The 18,176-nt window shown below is 46.4% G+C and overlaps 1 protein-coding gene across 1 annotated transcript in view; it reads right to left on the bottom strand.

The window, feature by feature from the left end:
- Positions 1-18,176, bottom strand: part of PLCG1 (phospholipase C gamma 1) — a 1,097,362-nt gene that overhangs the window by 68,210 nt on the left and 1,010,976 nt on the right. The window contains exons 27-28 of the mRNA XM_069652272.1: positions 11,852-12,000; positions 10,076-10,190 (exon numbers count right to left, since the gene is read on the bottom strand). Of these exons, the coding sequence (XP_069508373.1) occupies positions 10,076-10,190; positions 11,852-12,000 (264 nt within the window). The remainder of the gene's footprint in view (positions 1-10,075; positions 10,191-11,851; positions 12,001-18,176) is intronic.

The following is an 18,176-nucleotide window of genomic DNA, read 5'->3' as shown; positions in this document are numbered from 1 at the left end:
GTTGTGGAGGGGCTGATTATCCACTGGAGAATCAGGCACTGGGGAATCCTGTTGAACTGATGAGGTCAGGGTATACACCTCTGTCTCTTCATCATCATCATCATCATCATCACCATCATAGTAATGGTCAGATTGCTGATAGTCCCCATTATCCCCTTGAGTGTCTGTATTAACGTCATAAAGCTCAGCTGCTGCACAAGACCTTTTTGCTGGGGGCTGGGATGAAGCCAGGGGTTGAAGGCTGGAAGCCTGTAATCTGAATGTTTTCGAAAGACTAAGGTTTTGTTTTCTCGAAATAAAGGTAATTCTTGACATTACCCTATCTATGTCCTCTTTAGTCCCTTGGGCTGAACTGGGGATTACCCCAGGGTACTGGGGGGTAGGGATTTGTACTAAGGGTGTAGGCGTGGATAGGCCTTTATTTTGTAAGGCCTCTGCCAAAGAACCCTTCTCTTGTGGGGCAGAAATAGTTTCCTTAGAAGGGGGTAGACTTGTCCTTATGAGACTTGTCTTTATGCTTCTTGGTATGAGTAGCCTTTAGCAGGCTCACAGGGACAGGTTTCTTAACCAGGTGTGACAAACCATTGTTTCTGACCCTACAGCTGTTTTCGACGAATGATATCGACTCTCGGTAGTGGGATGGACCTCCGCCTTGTCTGCCGACGTTCAGCGTTCGGTCAAAGTTGTTTTATGGCGGCGTCCATCAGTTTCCGGGGCCTGTCATGGGGCTATCGGGTCCTAGAGTGCTCAGAGGACAGGGAATCTGCAGACCTCCCCCTTGATGCCATATCTAGGCATTTGGTCGACGGTGCTGACTCATTGCCCCGGGATGTGTGTTTAGTGGCGTGTGTAGTGGAAGTGCTCTTGCCGCAGGGTGTCGTCCCTGTAACAGAGCCGCCAGCCTGTCTCTTGGGGTCGGAGGCTTGCACTTGGGAACTTGGCTGTTCCTCATCGCCCTTGGCGTCTGAAAAGACAGAGACGCTGCCGTCACTGGTAGCTCCCTCCACGCCAATGGCGGCCTCGGCCAGCATTCCGTGATGGGCCCAGCGCTTGGTTCTACGGTCTTTAAGAGTCTTAGGTTTGAAGAGCTTGCAGGCTCGACAATGCCCCTCATCGGGGTCGCGGTTCAGACACAAGTTGCACACTGTGTGTTTGTCGATCCACGGACATTTTTTATTACATGTGGGGCGGAATCTAAATGGTGTTCTATCCATGTTTGGGAAAGGCAGCCAGGCGAGAAAGGGAATGGGTGGGGAAATGCATTGTACAAGAACCACCCCCCACTCTCCCTACTGTAAGGGCCTAGGTCCGGTGAGCCTTCCAAGGCCAAAAGGGTCAGTCGAATCTTGAATTCGTCCGACAGCGCTGTCTTTTCCATTGCGTCGATGAATTGGTCGAAGTCGGAAGGAAAAGGACAGAAATAACAAACTATTTTTAACTTGTCGTAAGCAAATGGCATTAGCCAAATTTGAACTCCACGATAAGCGTCCGCTCACGATGGTGGAAAAAAACAATCTGAGGGACCTCGACGAGTGAAGGACCATGGGTACAGTGGACGTACGTCACACTAGGGATAGTATGACTGGCACGACCTGTCGATGTCCCTTTTCGAATTTCGAAAACAACTGTAATACTCTGCAGCTTCCACTAGATGTCGGCCTATGCATAGCATGTGATCTAAGCAGATTACACAAGCCTCAGATATATGATACATTACTCACCGTAATCCTATTTCTGATATTTGTATCTGATCAGATTCACATGCTATGCATAGGCCGACATCTAGTGTAAGCTGCAGAGTATTACAGTTGTTGTTTTCGAAATTCAAAAAGGAAGTCGACAGGGCGTGCCAGTAATACTATCCCTAGTGTGACGTCCACTGCACCCATGATCCTACACGCGTCGAGGTCAGATTGTTTTATTACTGGCATGAGGTAGCATGAAGTGTAGCGTGAGTACAGATGTAATAAAGCAGATAAGAGTAGATAAAGCCAGAAAACATCTATGCACCTTCTACTCCACAGGGGAGGAAGGGTGGGCACATCTGAATCTAAGCAGATACAAGCATCAGAAATACGATTACAGTGAGTAATGTATCCCTTTTGAGGCCTGTGGATCTGCTTAGATCACATGCTATGCATAGATTCGCGAGCAGTGTCTGGAAAATGTGGTGGGTTGTGAGAAGGTACAGAAGTAAATAGATGTTTTAGCACTGCTTGTCTCACCTGTGAATATGCTTTAGAAAGTGTGTCAATGCAATACTGCTGAGCTATGTAGATGCTTTACAAATGGCGTCCAGCGGGATGTTTGCAATAAAGGCCAAAGTAGCCCTGAGACTCAGGTCTTGGTGTCAAAGGCAGAGTTTTGTTTGATAGAGAAGGGCTGTATGCATAACACTATCCACCTGAAGATGGTGTTTTTAGAAACGTGATCACCTTCCGTGCCAGGTGCTATGGAGACAAACAGTTGGTCTGTTTTTCGTAGCAGTCTTGTTTTTTTTACATAGGAAAGAACCGCCCTCCTTACATCTAGTGTATGTAGGATTTTCTCAGCTGTGTTTGAAGGGTTTTCAAAGGAACCAGGTAGTTCTATGGACTAGTTGATATGGAACTTGGATATGAATTAAGGTGAAAACCTAGGGTGTGCTCTTAGTACCAACTTGTCTTTGTGGATAACAAAGAAAGGGTCTTGCACTGACAAAGCTTGTAGTTCACTGACTCTTCTTATGGAAGTGATGGCCACCAGAAAAGCTGTTTTATATGTTAGGTGTTTAAGGCTGGATTTGTGCATAGGCTCAAAGGGAGGACCTATGAGCTTTGCAAGTACTACATTTAGATCCCACCCGGGAGGGAGTTTGAAATGGGGGGGAAAGCCTTTTTACTCCTTCCATGAATACCTTAATGACAGGGACTTTCCACCAGGACACCTTGCTTTGAGAAGTGGTGTACACAGATAGAGCTGCAAAGTGAACTTTGATGAAGTTGAATACTAGGCCGGAGTTTAGTAAGTAGGTGTAATGCTCACCTTGTATCCACAGGGACCTCACCCGACTTGGCTGGATCGCTTCTGAGTTGAATTCACCTCCCCCGGGGACTTGCGCTGCCGTGGGTCTATTCTGGAAGACAGGAGTTCTGTTTTAGCCACAATCACCTTCTCTCGGGGCCCGTCACCCAAGTGCCCCCCCAGCGATCCCCTTAGAGCCTTCCTCACCTTGTATTTCGATAAGGTGCGCTCTCCGTCCTGCTGTTCTGTGCAGGGGCGCGTCGTGGCTGGGCACCTTACAGCCAAGTTAATTCACTGGCGTGGGACCGGGAGTCCAGTCCTGCTGCGACTCCGCTCTTGAGGTAAGTCTTTAGTTCTTAAAGAGTGTGTGTCCGCAATTGTAGTTGCCCTGTTAACCTCCTCCTTCTCTCGAAGGTGCAGAAGGGATGATGAAGACGTCAAGCTGATGGATAGGGCGGTGGTCGAGAAGGTAAAAGAATGCGCAGAGCGCGGCGCTATGAGCGTCTTTTGAATCGGGCTAACCTGTGCTATTCTTCCTTGCAGGTCGCCGAGAAGTTCATGGAAGAAATGCGGCCAGATGGAAGTGGAACATAGAGTGGAAGATGTCCGGACCGTTGTCCGGAGAGCTTCGATAGGTAAGCGCGAGTCTGAAAGGCGTTGAAGTCAGAAGACTAACGCTTACTAAATTGTCCTCTTCTTTTTTCTTTTCCTTAGGATGTCACTTGCTGGTGAGGACGAGCTCCAGGGAAGACTCCGGAGTAACCGAGGAGCTGGTTGCTAAACAGGTAAGGAGGAATAATGGTGTTCTTCTTCTTCTCCCCTTGTAGATGCAGGCCAAGGATGCTGCGAGCAGGACTCGGTGAACATCACGCTGCTAGTGCAGAACAACGCGAAGCGCGTGCCTCAGCTCGGGCGTGGCTTAAATAGCCTGCAGGTATCCCAGGTGCCTCCAGGGTGGACCCCCCCCCTAAATGCTAGACTGCATGGTGCAGTTCCACGCTGAACCTTGTGGTGCAGTTCCACGCTGAACCTTGTGGGGGCAACCATGTTGGTCCATTCCCCAATGGAAACTCCCCCTGCCGTATGAGCCTGGCACCAGGACTGGCTCCAGGACAGCCGAGGGGGGCATGATTGGGCCCTTGGGGCCTTCTAGGAACACTGTGGCGAGGGCCAGAGACCCCGAGTCCCAAAACCAGGGGCTATGGTCGTGACAGCAGGGCATGTAATGAAGAATGTGTGATGGAGTACATTCAATAGGGTTTACATTTTTTGACTGGCACCATATTACAAATCTTTTCCATTTGTTAAAGCAACAGTGTCTGGTGTTTGGTTTACGTGCCTCTTTGAGGATTTCCATACACCTTTGAGGTAGTTTTAAATGGCCAAACTCTATGACTTCAGGAGCCAAAAGGCTAAGTTCATAGATTGAGGATGCGGGTGTAACGTTGTCCTACCGTGTTGCGTGAGCATGTTGAAGGGGCACAGAAGTTTTATTGGATCGCACATCGCCAGTTTGCGCAGGTGCGGAAACCAAGGTTGTATCGCCCAAATACGAGCAACCAGGATTAGAGTTACTTGTTCCTGATGCATACTGTTCACTATCCTGTTCTGGAGCGGTGTTGGGGGAGTGGGGGAGGAGTACGCCGATTTCCCTGACCAGCTCATCCACAGTGCGTTCCCCTTGGATCTGGATTGGGGAAACCTGGATGCGAAGTCTGGGCATTGTGTGTTTAGACTTCTGGTGATCAAGTCTAATGGAGGATAGCCCCAGAGGGAAAATATTTCATCTGACATTTTTCTGCTGACCTGCCACTCGTGTTCTTCGGGTAGGAGATCCCTGCTTAGTGAGTCTGCTAGAGAATTGAGTTCCCCTGGAACGTGTTGCAACACTGGGAACATGTTCAACTTGAGTGCCCACTTCCACATTTTTTGGGCTAGCCTGGAAAGACTTGGAGTGTGTGTGTGTGCCTCCCTGCCCATTTATGTAAAACATGGCAGTGGTGCGGTCTGTGAGGACTTGTACTGTTTGACCTGATAGATGCACTTGAAAAGCTTATAGGGCTTTGAGCACTGCTAGCAGCTCCAAAAGGTTGATGTGATTTTGGGCTGTGATCTGCGCCCACAGGCCACGTGCGGCAAGGTGAAGGTAATGGTCTCCCCACCCAGTGAGTGATATGTCTGCTGTGACAATCGCTTGCACTGTAGAGTTGTGAAATGGTTTTCCCTTTAACAGATTTTCCTTTGCCCACCACTGTAGCGCTTGAACTAGGGTTAGCAAAACAACCACTAGATCATCCCACTGACTGCTTGCCTGAGACCACTGTTTCACTAACCACTCTTGCATTGGGTGTATGTGCACCGTGCGTGCGGAACCAGGTAAATGCTTGAAGTCATCATCCCGAGCAAGTGCATTGCTTTGCATACGGTTATTTGGCGACCTGCTAGATACAGAGCTTTTTGCAGCAGTATGTTTTGCACTCTTTCGTTTGACGGGAAGACTAGTCCCTCTTCCATCTGTATGATAGCTCCTAAGAACTGTTTGGTTTTGCTTGGAACAAGATTTTTTCTCTTTGATTGAGAAACCCAATTGGAACAGCAGATTGATTCTTCTTTGGGTGTTTTGCTTGCAAATTTGAGGGGATTCCCCTGTTATCAGCCAGTCGTCCAGATAAATGTACATTGGGATTGATTCTCTGCATAGGTACACCGCCACTACAGCTAGTAACTCAGTGAATACCCTTGGAGCGAAGGCTATGCCGAAGGGTAGCACCTTGAATTGGTAGTGTTTTATTCGCTATTTTGAAGCGAAGGAAACTTCTGTGCGCTGGGAACATTGACATATGAAAGTATGCATCTTCCATGTCAAAGGTTGCCATGTAGTCCCCCTGTTTTAGCAGTGGGATTACTTCTTGTAGCGTTGTCATGCAGAATTTCTATGACTTGACATAGGTGTTTGCAGGGCGCATGCAGGTCTAGGACAGGGCACATCGTTCGGTCTTTCTTTGGCACAAGGAAGAACATTGAATAGATACCCTTTTTTACCTGGTTTGCGTGGACGATTTCTATTACGTCCTTTAGCAGCAGTGCCTTGGCCTCTTCTAGCAGGATGCGCTATTCTTCCTGCGTAGTTTGTCTTGGTGTTTAGTTCGCTGGTGTTTGTATTTGCTCTATGCAATAGCCCCCAGCCACAGTGGAAAGAACCCACTTGTCCGGCGTGATCCCCTCCCATGCATGAGTAAAATGAGAAATACGACCTCCTACAGGAGAGACATGGGAGGAGACCTGTAGCGGGTGGTCATTGCTTAGGAAGCGTGGAGTCTCCTCTTGAGGAGGAGGATCTGCCTCTACTTCTGGACCTTCTGTGGCCCCTTTGGCCATTTTGTTGGTAGGACTGCCCCTGTGAGGAACCCCAGGATGAACTCTGCCCACCCTGGTTGTAGTTGGAGGACTGATGGGAGTGTATTCCCTCCTCTCCGCATGAAGGGTTTGCTTGCGAGTTGTCCCAGCAATCTGAGGGTGTCATAGTCCTCCTTAGCACTTTTCAGTGCGTCCTCTACAGCTTTACCGAATAATGCATTGGACTCGATAGGCATGTTCAAAAGGGTGGCTTAGGACTCCGAATTGAAGCCCGATTGACGTAACCATGCATGGCGTTCGATGAGGGTACCTTCTGCCACAATCCGTGCAGATTGTCTGCTCATCTAAATTATTTTTAAGGATGCAGCTTGCTACTTGTTTCCCTTCAGCAACTGTATGTAAGAGCTGTGTCTTTGGGGGTCCTGGGACAGAATCTATTTGCTGTGAGATCTCGTCCCAATTGTGGCAATTATAACTGGACAGTAGCGTAGTGTTGTTGGCTATACTCACTTGGTAGGCAGCCGAGGAAGCCACTTTCCAGGGTAGGGTGTACATCTTTTTGCTCACCTTGTCAGGAGGGGCTTTGGAAGAGGCTAAAGGTGTGCCCGCTCTCTTCCTTGTGGTGGTCACTAGTAGAAAGTCAGGCTTTAGCTGCCTCCGAATGTACAATGGGCAATAGGAACCCAATCTTTGATATACGCTTGTACTACACAGGTTGGTAGCGTGTTGAGGAGCAAGGCTTATCTCAGGAGGGGTCAATGTAAGCTGTAGGGGAGTTACACAGAGATTCACAGTGACAAGTATTCAAATAAACACTTACACACAAGGTTTCTTGAATAAACAATTATTAATGTATTTATCAGTCAGTTAGAGTAAGCCTTCTTCAGAAGGGAGCAATATAAAAAGCAACACACAAATACACTCCAAAATTACACGCTCTTAGTTACTAAATCAGTAAAGACCCTTTTGGGATGCCCCACAGTCACAACCTACACCATCAGGTGACTTCAATAGCTAGGGTGCTGGGGACATTAATATCTTACTGTTGCATTTAGAGTACTCTTAGAAATTGGTTAAAGGAAAAGGTTATTAGAACAAACACGAGATTACAAATATTCTTAAGCAGGCAAATACTTTTGGATCCCCTAAGCAGAGTCACTCAGTATAACAGGTTAAGCCAAAGTGAATGGGCAAAAGTCGTATATGGGCTGAAGCACTTCTGGTAGGTTAAGTAGAAAAAGTCTTTGCACAATGTTTTCAAAGTCTTTGAAGAAAAGAAGCATCAATGTAGGGCAACAAGCTGTTTAGGCTTGTGAGGAGTAGAAGATGCAAGCAACTCTACAATACGAGGTAAGTTCTCTCAGACTTTACAGTACCTTTGTATTGAAGAAAAAGTGCAGCAGATGACTTCTGTTCCTGTGCAGGTCTGCAGATCTCACTGTTCCTGGGCCTCAGTCGTGGGGACAAGAGGGAGGACGTCATGGGACTCCTGCACTGCATGGGGATTGGTCACAAAGCTGGCCAACTGGCAAATCTTCGATTCCGGTAGCTGTAGTCAAGCACCCAAACTGGTGTCCTTCTCCCTGATTATTTGATTTCCTGCAGCACTCTGAGGTAAATACAACCAGCTCCGAGAATGGTATCCAGGTGGCTTACGAGTTGATTGGTCCCACCAACTCAAAGGAATAAGTCGTCCTTGAAGGGCTTCTCTGTCGAGATTAACCTGGCGATTGGGACCTGCAGCAGGGCTTCACCGGGCAAACCAACGGTCCAGGAGTTGCAGCAGCCGTCCTCTTCCAGCTCGTCTTCAGTTCTTTCATTCCAGTGGTCGACTCTGCCTTCCAAGCCAAGAGACTTGCCTTTTATTTAGTTTTCTCCCTTTCATTCCAGCCTAGCTGCCACTCACCCAGCAGGGTGGCTGTCCTTGCCGGACAGTCAGCCAGCCAAATACACACCAGAGTGCATTTGGGTCTCCTAGGAAACTAAGCACAGGGAGTTTCGGGCACCTCCCTCACTTCCTGCCCACCCCAGACACTCAGGCACTAGAGGCGGTCTTCAGTCCTGAAGCCCACCAAAGGCTCAGGAACAAAGGGACCAACCCTAGATTGGCACACAGAGACAAACTCTAGAAGGACCTTTTAAAAAAGAAATGGCGAAAAAGAAGACCGGGAACTGTTTAAATAAAGGAGGCTCAGACGCCATCTTGAAAAACATGGCTCCCGCGATTTAACGCAACCGGTGTTCACAGTCAGGAAAAATCATAGTAGTTTGTTGTAAAACCACTGCCACCAGCCATTTTGAGAGGAAAGGGTAGCATTGGACTGCTACATGAGTTTCTAGACATAGGGGATACTAGGTACCCCATCCAGCACTGTATTGTAAGATAGGGTGTGCTGGGTCTAGGAATTTAAAAAGACTAGTAAAGTCAATTTAACTTTACTTTCTCTGGGACACAGTAGTTTATCCCAGAGAAGGTATTTAAACCTTGGGACAGCCTAAAAGGCTTCCCTGTGTCACTGCACTGAGGGTGCTATGTGGCACAAATGAAAAGATGATGCAGATGGAGTTATGTTAAAACCCCATAATCAAAGAACACAATAGTAAAACACACCAAAATACATGAGAGAGTGGGAGAAAAAGGGTCACACTCTCCAGGAAAAAAAATCAAGTCCTCAAAATCCAGCAAAGTTGCTGGGGGTCTCTAAGGTGAAGGGAATTAGCACATTTATGAGAATTCTCCCTAACAATGTATATATAAATGTTGGAGGAAGCACAGTAACTTTATTGTTTGGATGTCATGCACTTTAGGTAGAAGCACATGCACTTTAGTATTGTAACGACATGTAAATTAGAATAAATAAGTATGTGACATTTCCTTCTCCTGGACAGTGAATGTAAATGAGTTGATTTTTAATGTATAATTTGTGCTTATATAAATGTGAAAACGAATAATTTGCATTCACTTAGACATATTCTTTTGTAATTTCAGATAGATCCCTGCTCTAAGTGTCTAATATGGAGAATCTCAGGTGTTTAGAGTGTGGGACAGTATTACACCGGGCAGATGTGCTTGTAGCGTTTGCACTGTGCTGGCAAACCCCACATAGATATGTCCCAAGTTCTAAATATGCTGTGTATTGACCTTTAAGGAGGCAGGGTAGTGAGAAAAAGGCATTTTAAGCTAAAGCCTAGACCTTAAAGAAGACAAACGAAAAATCTGAACACACAAATAGCCTGGTTTCGATCGCTACAGAATGGTGACCACATCCAGAAGCAAATCCAGCAGAGCAAGCCGCACTTCCTAATTCATGGGTGCTTCCCAGTAGACCTGCGTATCAACCGCACTATGACTAACCGAGAGCCAACCTACTCAGAAAGGCCATTGATATTTTTTTAAGCTCCCAACTTTCTCATGGCACCAATGACAACTTGCTTTGGCCTAACTAAGTGACATCCTTCATACTTCCAGCACATATATATTAAGGCCTAGGAACTGATTTGAGAAGGTGAGGGGGGAGAAATGGAAAAAGCCTTTGTGAAAAATAAGAAAAGACTGTGTCCCGCTTCAGTTGTCTCATGTCAAAAAGCATGCCCATGTAAACGTTTTGGGAAGTCAGCAGCACTAATGATATACAATGCTGACATCATCAGACTTTTACATGCAATTGTGTAGCAGAAAGGTCATTCATACAAGGAACTAGGCAAAAGCTCTCACCGACAAAGTCCGTCTTCTGCTTGGTGTTGTCATAATCTGCGCCGCACACTTCTATCTCCACAAATGGACACACAATGCCTCTGCCATTTTTGGGGAGATGTCGCGCCCCAAGGACCTTTCCAGGAGAAAAAATATATAATAATCAAAAGAAATAGTTAACTCTAACCTGGCAAGCATGGGCAGCAGCTGCCAAGGAAATTGTCTTGCATGCTGCCATGGTCAGCACGTCTCAACAGTGGAGAATTCTGGCAGAGGCTACAACAGTTGCACACCTATGCACATTCACCTGTGTACTCAGATGAGACAGCAAGTTCAGGTGCAACTCCGACAATATGAGCGAGGTGGGCAATTATCGAACACTGCTGGTATAAGGTCGATTCTCACTAAATACAGTGTTAGAGCTACCAGAAAGTAAAGACTCTTGACCATCATTAATCGCCAATAAGGAACCTCTAAGAAGGAACAGGCATAAATTTGGTTCGGAGAGTCCTCGGGCTATACATAAGGAGGTTTGGTCTGCGCCAAATAGAAGTAATATGCATGCAGATTTGTTCTTTTGTACACTCTGTGCGCCAAAGCAATTATGTGATCTTGTTGGTAGTGAAACATCTTTGTCCACGCCACATTATGACAGAATGATTTATGGACTGATTTTGATTCACTCTGCCAAGCAGTACACTTGTCTCCAATGGTACATTTTCTCTTTATATCTTTTTAACAGGCTGCTAACCACCCTTGTTTAACTGATGACGCCAAACTACGAGCTTTGCTCTTCGGGGCGAACACGTCAAGGTCATGTTTCAAAGCCCAATGGGAATAATTAATATTCTAATTCGTTTTATGCATTGTCTTCTTTCTAATTTCTAATACCACCAATGTTTTGATGAGAATTCCATGTAAATGCTTGGCCAAAGGTCCTAATCTAGGACATGCAGTGAGCCCCCTGATATTTTTGATGTTCCCTCTCACATTTCCCTTATCTCTTTTTTCATTAGTGAGACCCCATCCAGGGCCCCGCTGGTGATATACATCAGAGCATGTGTCCATAGGAGTCCCCAAGACTCCCAGGCCAGGTATCCTCTAACCTGTTTGCATACACACATGGTACGGTTTGGCTCCTTGTGTGAACTAGAGGCTGGTGGCAGACGCTTATATCAATTTGGGAGGCTGCACACGGAAGCAGCCATTTCTGATCCAGAAGCAAAGGCAAGTTCCTAGACAGTCTCATTAATTTGTGGCCTCAGTTTAGAAGTTGTGAGACCCCACAATAAGGAATTGGTTACCTGGTAAGCATGTAAACAAAGCTACTCACCTGTAACAATATGGCATGCATTTCTGCTAGGGCCTACTTTTACACATTCTGTGCCGACATTCCCTTTTGGTTTGTTATTGTATCTTGCCCTGTATCTTTTTTCCTTTCCTGCAAGTGTAGCCTTGACTGTCGTGCAATGCATACGTAGCTTGCACCACCTTGGTGGGATGTGGTGCAGTGAAGCAGTTCAAAGTATGGAATGCTGTGTGGGATCCAAAGTATTTCTATTTATTTCATTGTATTTTTATAAAGTGCCTAAAACCATACCCGAGTTCGGTTTCTATGCATGGATCCATGATTCAAACCTCTGTTGCTCTGCGTGGTCTTGCTTCCAAGACCAGCACTTTGCCCCTGTGATATCCTCTGTGTTGTCCCTGTGCTATCCACACTGTCAGTGTACATTCAACTGGCTACCACCATCAGCAAATCAAATGAACTCAGGGTTTCAGAGCTCGGTTACAAACCTCGATGTAGATGACTAACGGCTCAACCATTCGCAGGGAGCACTTGTCAAAGGGGTCGAAGACATCATCCCTCATGCTGGGCGGCTGCATCATGTATCCACAGCGACCGCTAGCAAGAAACAGGGCCTGGTTCATCTGCATAGGTTTATCTGAAAGATAAGAAAATTGGTCTTTTACTTACTGTACATATTGGTCTGTTAGGATCTATGCATTTTGTTTCCAAATGCATCTCCTCCGCAAAGGTGAACTTGAAAGTGTGCTTTTGATTTACACATTTGTTAAGGCAGTTTTTGTACAATCCTCTGTTGAGGGATTTGTGGTCAGTAACCTTAATGGGACTAACATACTGAGCAAGAAAGTGAAGCCAAACCTCTCTTAATGGCAAGTAACATGGACAGAACAAGGCTGAACTGTCAGGTCGGAGGTAGCAGACTGACACATGTACAATTAGTCCTCACACTTATCCATAGAAAATAAACCACCCTGATGCAAATACAGACTTTAATTATGTTACACATGTAGAACTGTTAGGCAAAGTTTGCATGCAGTACCCTCTGGGACCGCTACACATAACTCTGACTACAGGTATAGGAAACACAACCTTTGGTATAAGCTTGTACTACACAGTTTTGGTAGCGTGTTGAGCAGCCAGGATTTTCTCAAGAGGGGTCAATGTGAGCTGTAGTGGAGTTACACAGAGATTTACAGTTACAGGTATTCAAATAAACTCTTACATGCAAGGTTTATTGCATAAACAATTATTAATTTATTGATCAGTCAGTTAGAATAATAGTGACACACAAATACACTTTAATACTATAGACTCTTACTTTCTAAATCAGTAAATACCCTTTTGGGATGGCCCAAAGACACAACCTACACTCACAGGTGACTTCAATAACTAGGGTGCTGGGGACATTAATATCTTACTGCTGGTATTTAGAATACTCTTAGAAGTTGGTAAAAGGCAAAGGTTATTAGAACAACAAGAGACCACAAATATTCTTAAGCAGGCAAATACTTTTGGATCCTCCAAGAAGAGTCATACAGTTCAATAGGCTAGGCCAAAGTCAATAGGCAAAAGTCTTGTATAGGATGAAGCACTTCTGGTAAGTAGATGTCAAAGTCTTTGCACATGTTCTTAGGAGTCTTTGATGAAAAGAAGAATCAAATGTAGGGCCACAAGCTGATTAGGCTTGTGAGATGCAGAAGTTGCAAGTATTTTACAGTAAGAGGTAAGTTCTCTCAGACTTTTTACAGTACCTTAGAAATGAAGAAAAAGATGCAGCTGATGACCTCTGTTCCTGTACAGCTCTGCAGATCTCGCTGTTCCTGGGCCTCGGACTTGGGGACAAGAGGGAGGACGTCGGGGGACTCCTGCAATGCACTAGGACGGTCAAAACTCACAACCGCAAAACTTCACTTTGGCTGTTCAGTGTTTCAGCTCCTCGCGTCTACCGCAAATAGCAACATCGTGGTTCTTGGCTGTCGATATGGACTTTCCTTACTTCTGGGGTCCTTCTGGGGTCCCGCACTTCAGGGGGCTCAGGCTCGGTCAGTCCTACTTCTTGGGAGTCCGGAGGATCTTCCAAAAGCTCTTGGCCAGTTTAAAAGCAATGCACACAATCTGGTGTTCCTCTCCCTGGCTATACGGTTTCCAGCAGCAACTCTGTGAAAATCCAACCAGCTCTGAGATGGATGTCCAGGTGGCTTACTTTGGAGTTGATTGGTCCCACCAACTCAAGGGGAGAAGTTGTCCTTGCAGGTGCTTCTCTGTCGATGTGAACTTGGTGTTTCGGCACTGCAGTAGGGCTTCACCGGGCAAACCAACGGTCCAAGAGTTGCAGCAGGCGTCCTCTTCAAGTTCCTCTTCGGTTCCTTCGTCCAGTGGTCAACTCTGCCTTCCAAGCCAAAAGACTCGCCTTTTATTCAGTTCTCTCCCATTCATTTCAGCCTAGCTGTCAGTCATCCAGCAGGGCGGCTGTCCTTGCCAGACAGTCAGCCGGCCAATCATCACAGAGTGCATTTGGGTCTCCTAGGAGACTAAGCACAGGGAGTTTCGGGCACCTCCCTCACTTCCTGCTTGCCCCAGACACTCTGGAGCCAGAGGCGGGTTTCACTAGTGAAGCCCCCAAAGGCGAAATGAACAAAGAGACCAAACCTGGTTTGGCACACAGAGCAAATCTCAAGAAGGACCATTGCACAAAGAAGTGGCAAAAAAGAAGATCAGGGGCTATTTTGACAAAGATGGCTCTCGTGGGTGCTTTACTGTAGCTGCTAACGCAGCACGTGGTAAAGGCACACCATGGTAGGTCAAACGAAACCACTGCCACCAGCCATTCAGTGCGGAAAGGGTAACATAGAAAATGTTAGATGAGAAACTAGACAAAGGGGATACTAGGTAACCCCTCCAGCACTCTATTGTAAGATGGGGTGTGCTGGGTCTAGAAAGTTACAATGGTAAGTGAAGTCAATTTCACTTTACTGCTCTTGGAAACAGTAGTTTATCCGAGAGAAGGTATTTAAACCTTTGGGAAATCTGAAAGACCTCTCCGTGCCACTGCACTGAAGGTGCTGTGTGACACAATGTAAAAGATGATGCCTATGGAGTTTGTAAGACTCCACAACCAAAGGAAACAGTGTATAAAATCACATTAAAATACATGAGAGTGTGAAAAAAGGGTCACACTCTCTCCAGGTAAAAAACAAAATCAAGCCCTCAAAATCCAGCAAAGTTGTTGGGGGTCCCTAAGGTGGAGGGAATTAGCACATTTCTAAGAATTCACCATAACAAGAACTATTAGGTAAAATAAGAACTTCATACAATATACAATATTAAAAAATACATAGAGCCTCATTACAAGTATGGAGGTAGCCATGCCGCTTTTACCCATACCGGGTACCGGGTTCATTGAATGGGGAAAAACCGGGCCATTCCGACCTTGGAGGGCCCGGTATTTCCCCATTCAAGGAATCCGGTAATCCCCATTCCCATTTGTGCCCCCCATAGGGCTCAATGGGAATGGGGAGGATGCTAACAACGGGCCCATTAATGACGGGCCCGTTGTTAGCATCCTGCTCTGCTCACGGAACCCGCTAAGGACGCCTGGTTTTACCAGCCGTCCTTAGTGGGACCCGCGAGCAGACCTCGTAATGAGGGTTAGGGGGTTAACAGCGCCGGCAGCTCTACCGGCACTGTTAACCCTCTACCGCCTGGGTCGTAATGAGGCCCATAGTATACTATAAAAACAGAAAAGGTCTAAAAAGGACTCCACTTTCCCAGGTAATAGGCATCCAACAAATGAACAGATTTGGGGGAGGGCACACCACTTTGCAAGCAGCTACATTCTCCTAAGACCGGCACAATGAAGTACAGTGTGTATATAAGGTATGCCCTAGATCAGAGGTCAGGACTAAAACATATAGGTAGGGGAAAGGAGGAATAGAAAGGAGATAGACATTTAAACCAGAGAAGGAAAAATAGCACACAAATTCCTTGGGTGAACCAACAACACATTCATTTTGACCCTATAGAGCATAATATTAAAAAAGAATACACATGATAATTAAACATATTATAGAGGGTATGACACATTTTGCAACCACAGTCAAAGGCCTCCAAGAATTAAAGATACATTTTAGAAACAGTTACCTTTGCAGCACACTTCAGGGATAAATATTTACAGTCACTAAAATTAGCTACAGTGTTAGAAAATCTTCAGAATGAGAAAAATGCAGAGCCTGACTTTCACAATGCAGTACAAATCAGAGGAAAGTGCCAAGATGGATTTCTAGAATCTGGCCTTGGGACAGATTTTAGGAGGCCACCCAAGTTATGGTGAACAGGAAACTGAGAGTTTATCCAAAACCCAATCAAGGTAGAGTGGAGAGCAGTCAAGGCTTAGTCTGTGGAGATTGTGAGTGGGGTTCAGCAACAGACACAGGGGAATCATTATTAATCTCTCCAATTACATGCAAGAGGAACTGGGCCGAGGAAATCCTCTGCACCAAAATACTGAAGATCCAGCCATAGGACAAGGATTTACTGCCTTTATTAAAAATATTCAGTGATAGGGATTGAAGCATGAACAATTCAGCATTCTCCACACTCTTATCGGTCTTGAGCAGCCGTCCAGTTAATAATACATGACATCACAAAATGAAGTTACATCCTACAAAACCTAACGGGACTTGCAATTGGTTAGTAAGGTACACTATATACACATTCTCTAAGGGGTTAGAGAGGCAATTGGGTAAAATATATCTCCTCCTGTGACCACCTCCAAAAGTTGCGAGTACAAAAGTTATAGGTTAGTGTGTGGTGATTGGAGGATGCAACACAATATAAACTTAGCGTGGGAAGGTGGATAGGGATTAGACCAAGAGGGTCTTCTCAGCTTTGGAAAGTTACCAGGCCAAGTGCAACTATCCAAGGTGATAAGAACGGCCCAAAGGTGCTGCATGTTTTCAACAAGTTACTATCTCCGATCTCTTAGTCTTTGGGACAGAGCATTCGGCTTTGGACCTGATATTGCTTTGTGTCCTCTTGCATTCAGTTCGATGGGAACAGCCACCTCAGTCTGGCTCGAATGAATAGGCTTGTCTTGCAGGTTCAGATCACGTGTGAGAGACCACAGAATTGATTTATACTGCGTGCAATTATGAAGAGTTTCAGCATGTATTCTGTGCAGGTGTCTTATCCTTTCTGCTGACTTGGCAAGGATGTGCACAGCGCTGAGATGGAAGCCAGGTCTGCATGTTTCAGCGAGATCAGCCTGTCAGTTCGTCTCTGTATTCTCAAGTCCATTCTGCCTGTCTGACAGCCGCATCAGATCTAGAGCCGGCTTCCAAACAGTAATGCTTGCAGAAAGCTGAGGGAGTGGCCAAGTGGCCACCCTGCTTAAAACTTGTCAAGGGACATGGCGCTGGAATGCGATGGCCGTTGCCTTGGCCCTGACTGCGTGGGTGTGCATGGTGGCCGGAAGTGGCTTGTACTGGCCCTCATACACTTCCTTGATGGCCGAGATCATCCAGCGGGATATGGAGGCCTTGGAGGCCGGATAGCCTGGTCTTGTGCATCCGAGAGTGACAAACGGGGTGTCCGATTTGCAGAAGCCCTTGGTCCTGTCCAAGTAGAATTTCAGGGCACACCTGACATCCAGGCAGTGCAGCACTCTCTGTGCTTCGTCCTTCGGAACGGCAAAGAACGTAGGAAGGACTATTTCCTCGTTCAAGTGGAAAGCAGACGGCACCTTGGGCAGAAATGCTGGGTGTGTCCGCAGGACTACTTTGTCCCTGTGAAAGGTAGTGTATGGTTCCGAGGCGACGAGCGCCTGGATTTGGCTCTCTACGAGTCAAGGTGAGGCCGACTAGTAAGGCCGTCTTGATGGTGACCAGCCTGATGTCCGCGGACGCCATTGGCTCAAAGGTTTGTGCGCCAGGGCCAGGGGCGTAGGAGACACAAAATCTGGGGGGGACAGGGGACATCTTGGAGACTTTGCTTCATTTATTTATTGTGTTTTAGTCAAAGAACTCGACTTTATACAAAATTAGAATTGACATAGCAGTACGTATTAAATTACAAATATCACTGTATAAAACAAAAGAAGAAAAGAAAACAGAAGAAAATTAAAGGATGCAGCAGCAAAGAACATGTCTTTGTATGTTGCATTTCTGGATTTTTCATCTGACTATGAGCTCATGGTAAGAGAGAGGAAATAACAATTACTTCCAGTGGGCCACAGCTAGGACGCCAGCTCGTTAAGAGGCAGATCACCTTTAAGTGGACTCCTGCCAAATAAAGGAGTTGAAGCCTTTTCTACCAACTGCAAGTTGCTACATTTTTGTGTGGGGCAAGGAGGCGTGCGTGTGTGTCTCTTGGAATGGAAAGATGGGGGTTTCAAAGAAAGAGGAAATCTTGTTTGTACCTCTGAGTAAACCCTGTTATGGGAGTAGAGGGACCAGGTGTGTGATGTTGCTGCTTTGACTGTCTTCCGGAGGGGGGAACGGGGGTACAGCAAACAAAGAGGATGAGCGTTCGCAAGGCCAACCCCTCATAAGCACTCCCAAGGTCCACGGCCGGATATGTCGGACCCGGGGGATGCCTAGTAGGTGGGGTGTATGTGGACCCAGGGGGGTGGCCAGAGGGGCAGCCCGCTATGTGGGCTGCCCCTCTAGCGCCCCTGCGAGGGCCGGGCCAGCCTCTCACGATGAGCCTGGTCCCTCTTATTCCATCTCATGCTGGCTTCAGAGCCTAGCCTTTCTTTGCCTTTGTTATTCTGAATGAAGAGCTGTACTCTGTTCCTTTCTCGTTTAACATTTGCTG

This window comes from Ambystoma mexicanum, chromosome 3p, assembly GCF_040938575.1.
Source record: "Ambystoma mexicanum isolate Mex_15411 chromosome 3p, UKY_AmexF1_1, whole genome shotgun sequence".
NCBI lineage: Eukaryota > Metazoa > Chordata > Amphibia > Caudata > Ambystomatidae > Ambystoma > Ambystoma mexicanum.
This window is presented reverse-complemented; position numbering and strand designations above follow the sequence as displayed.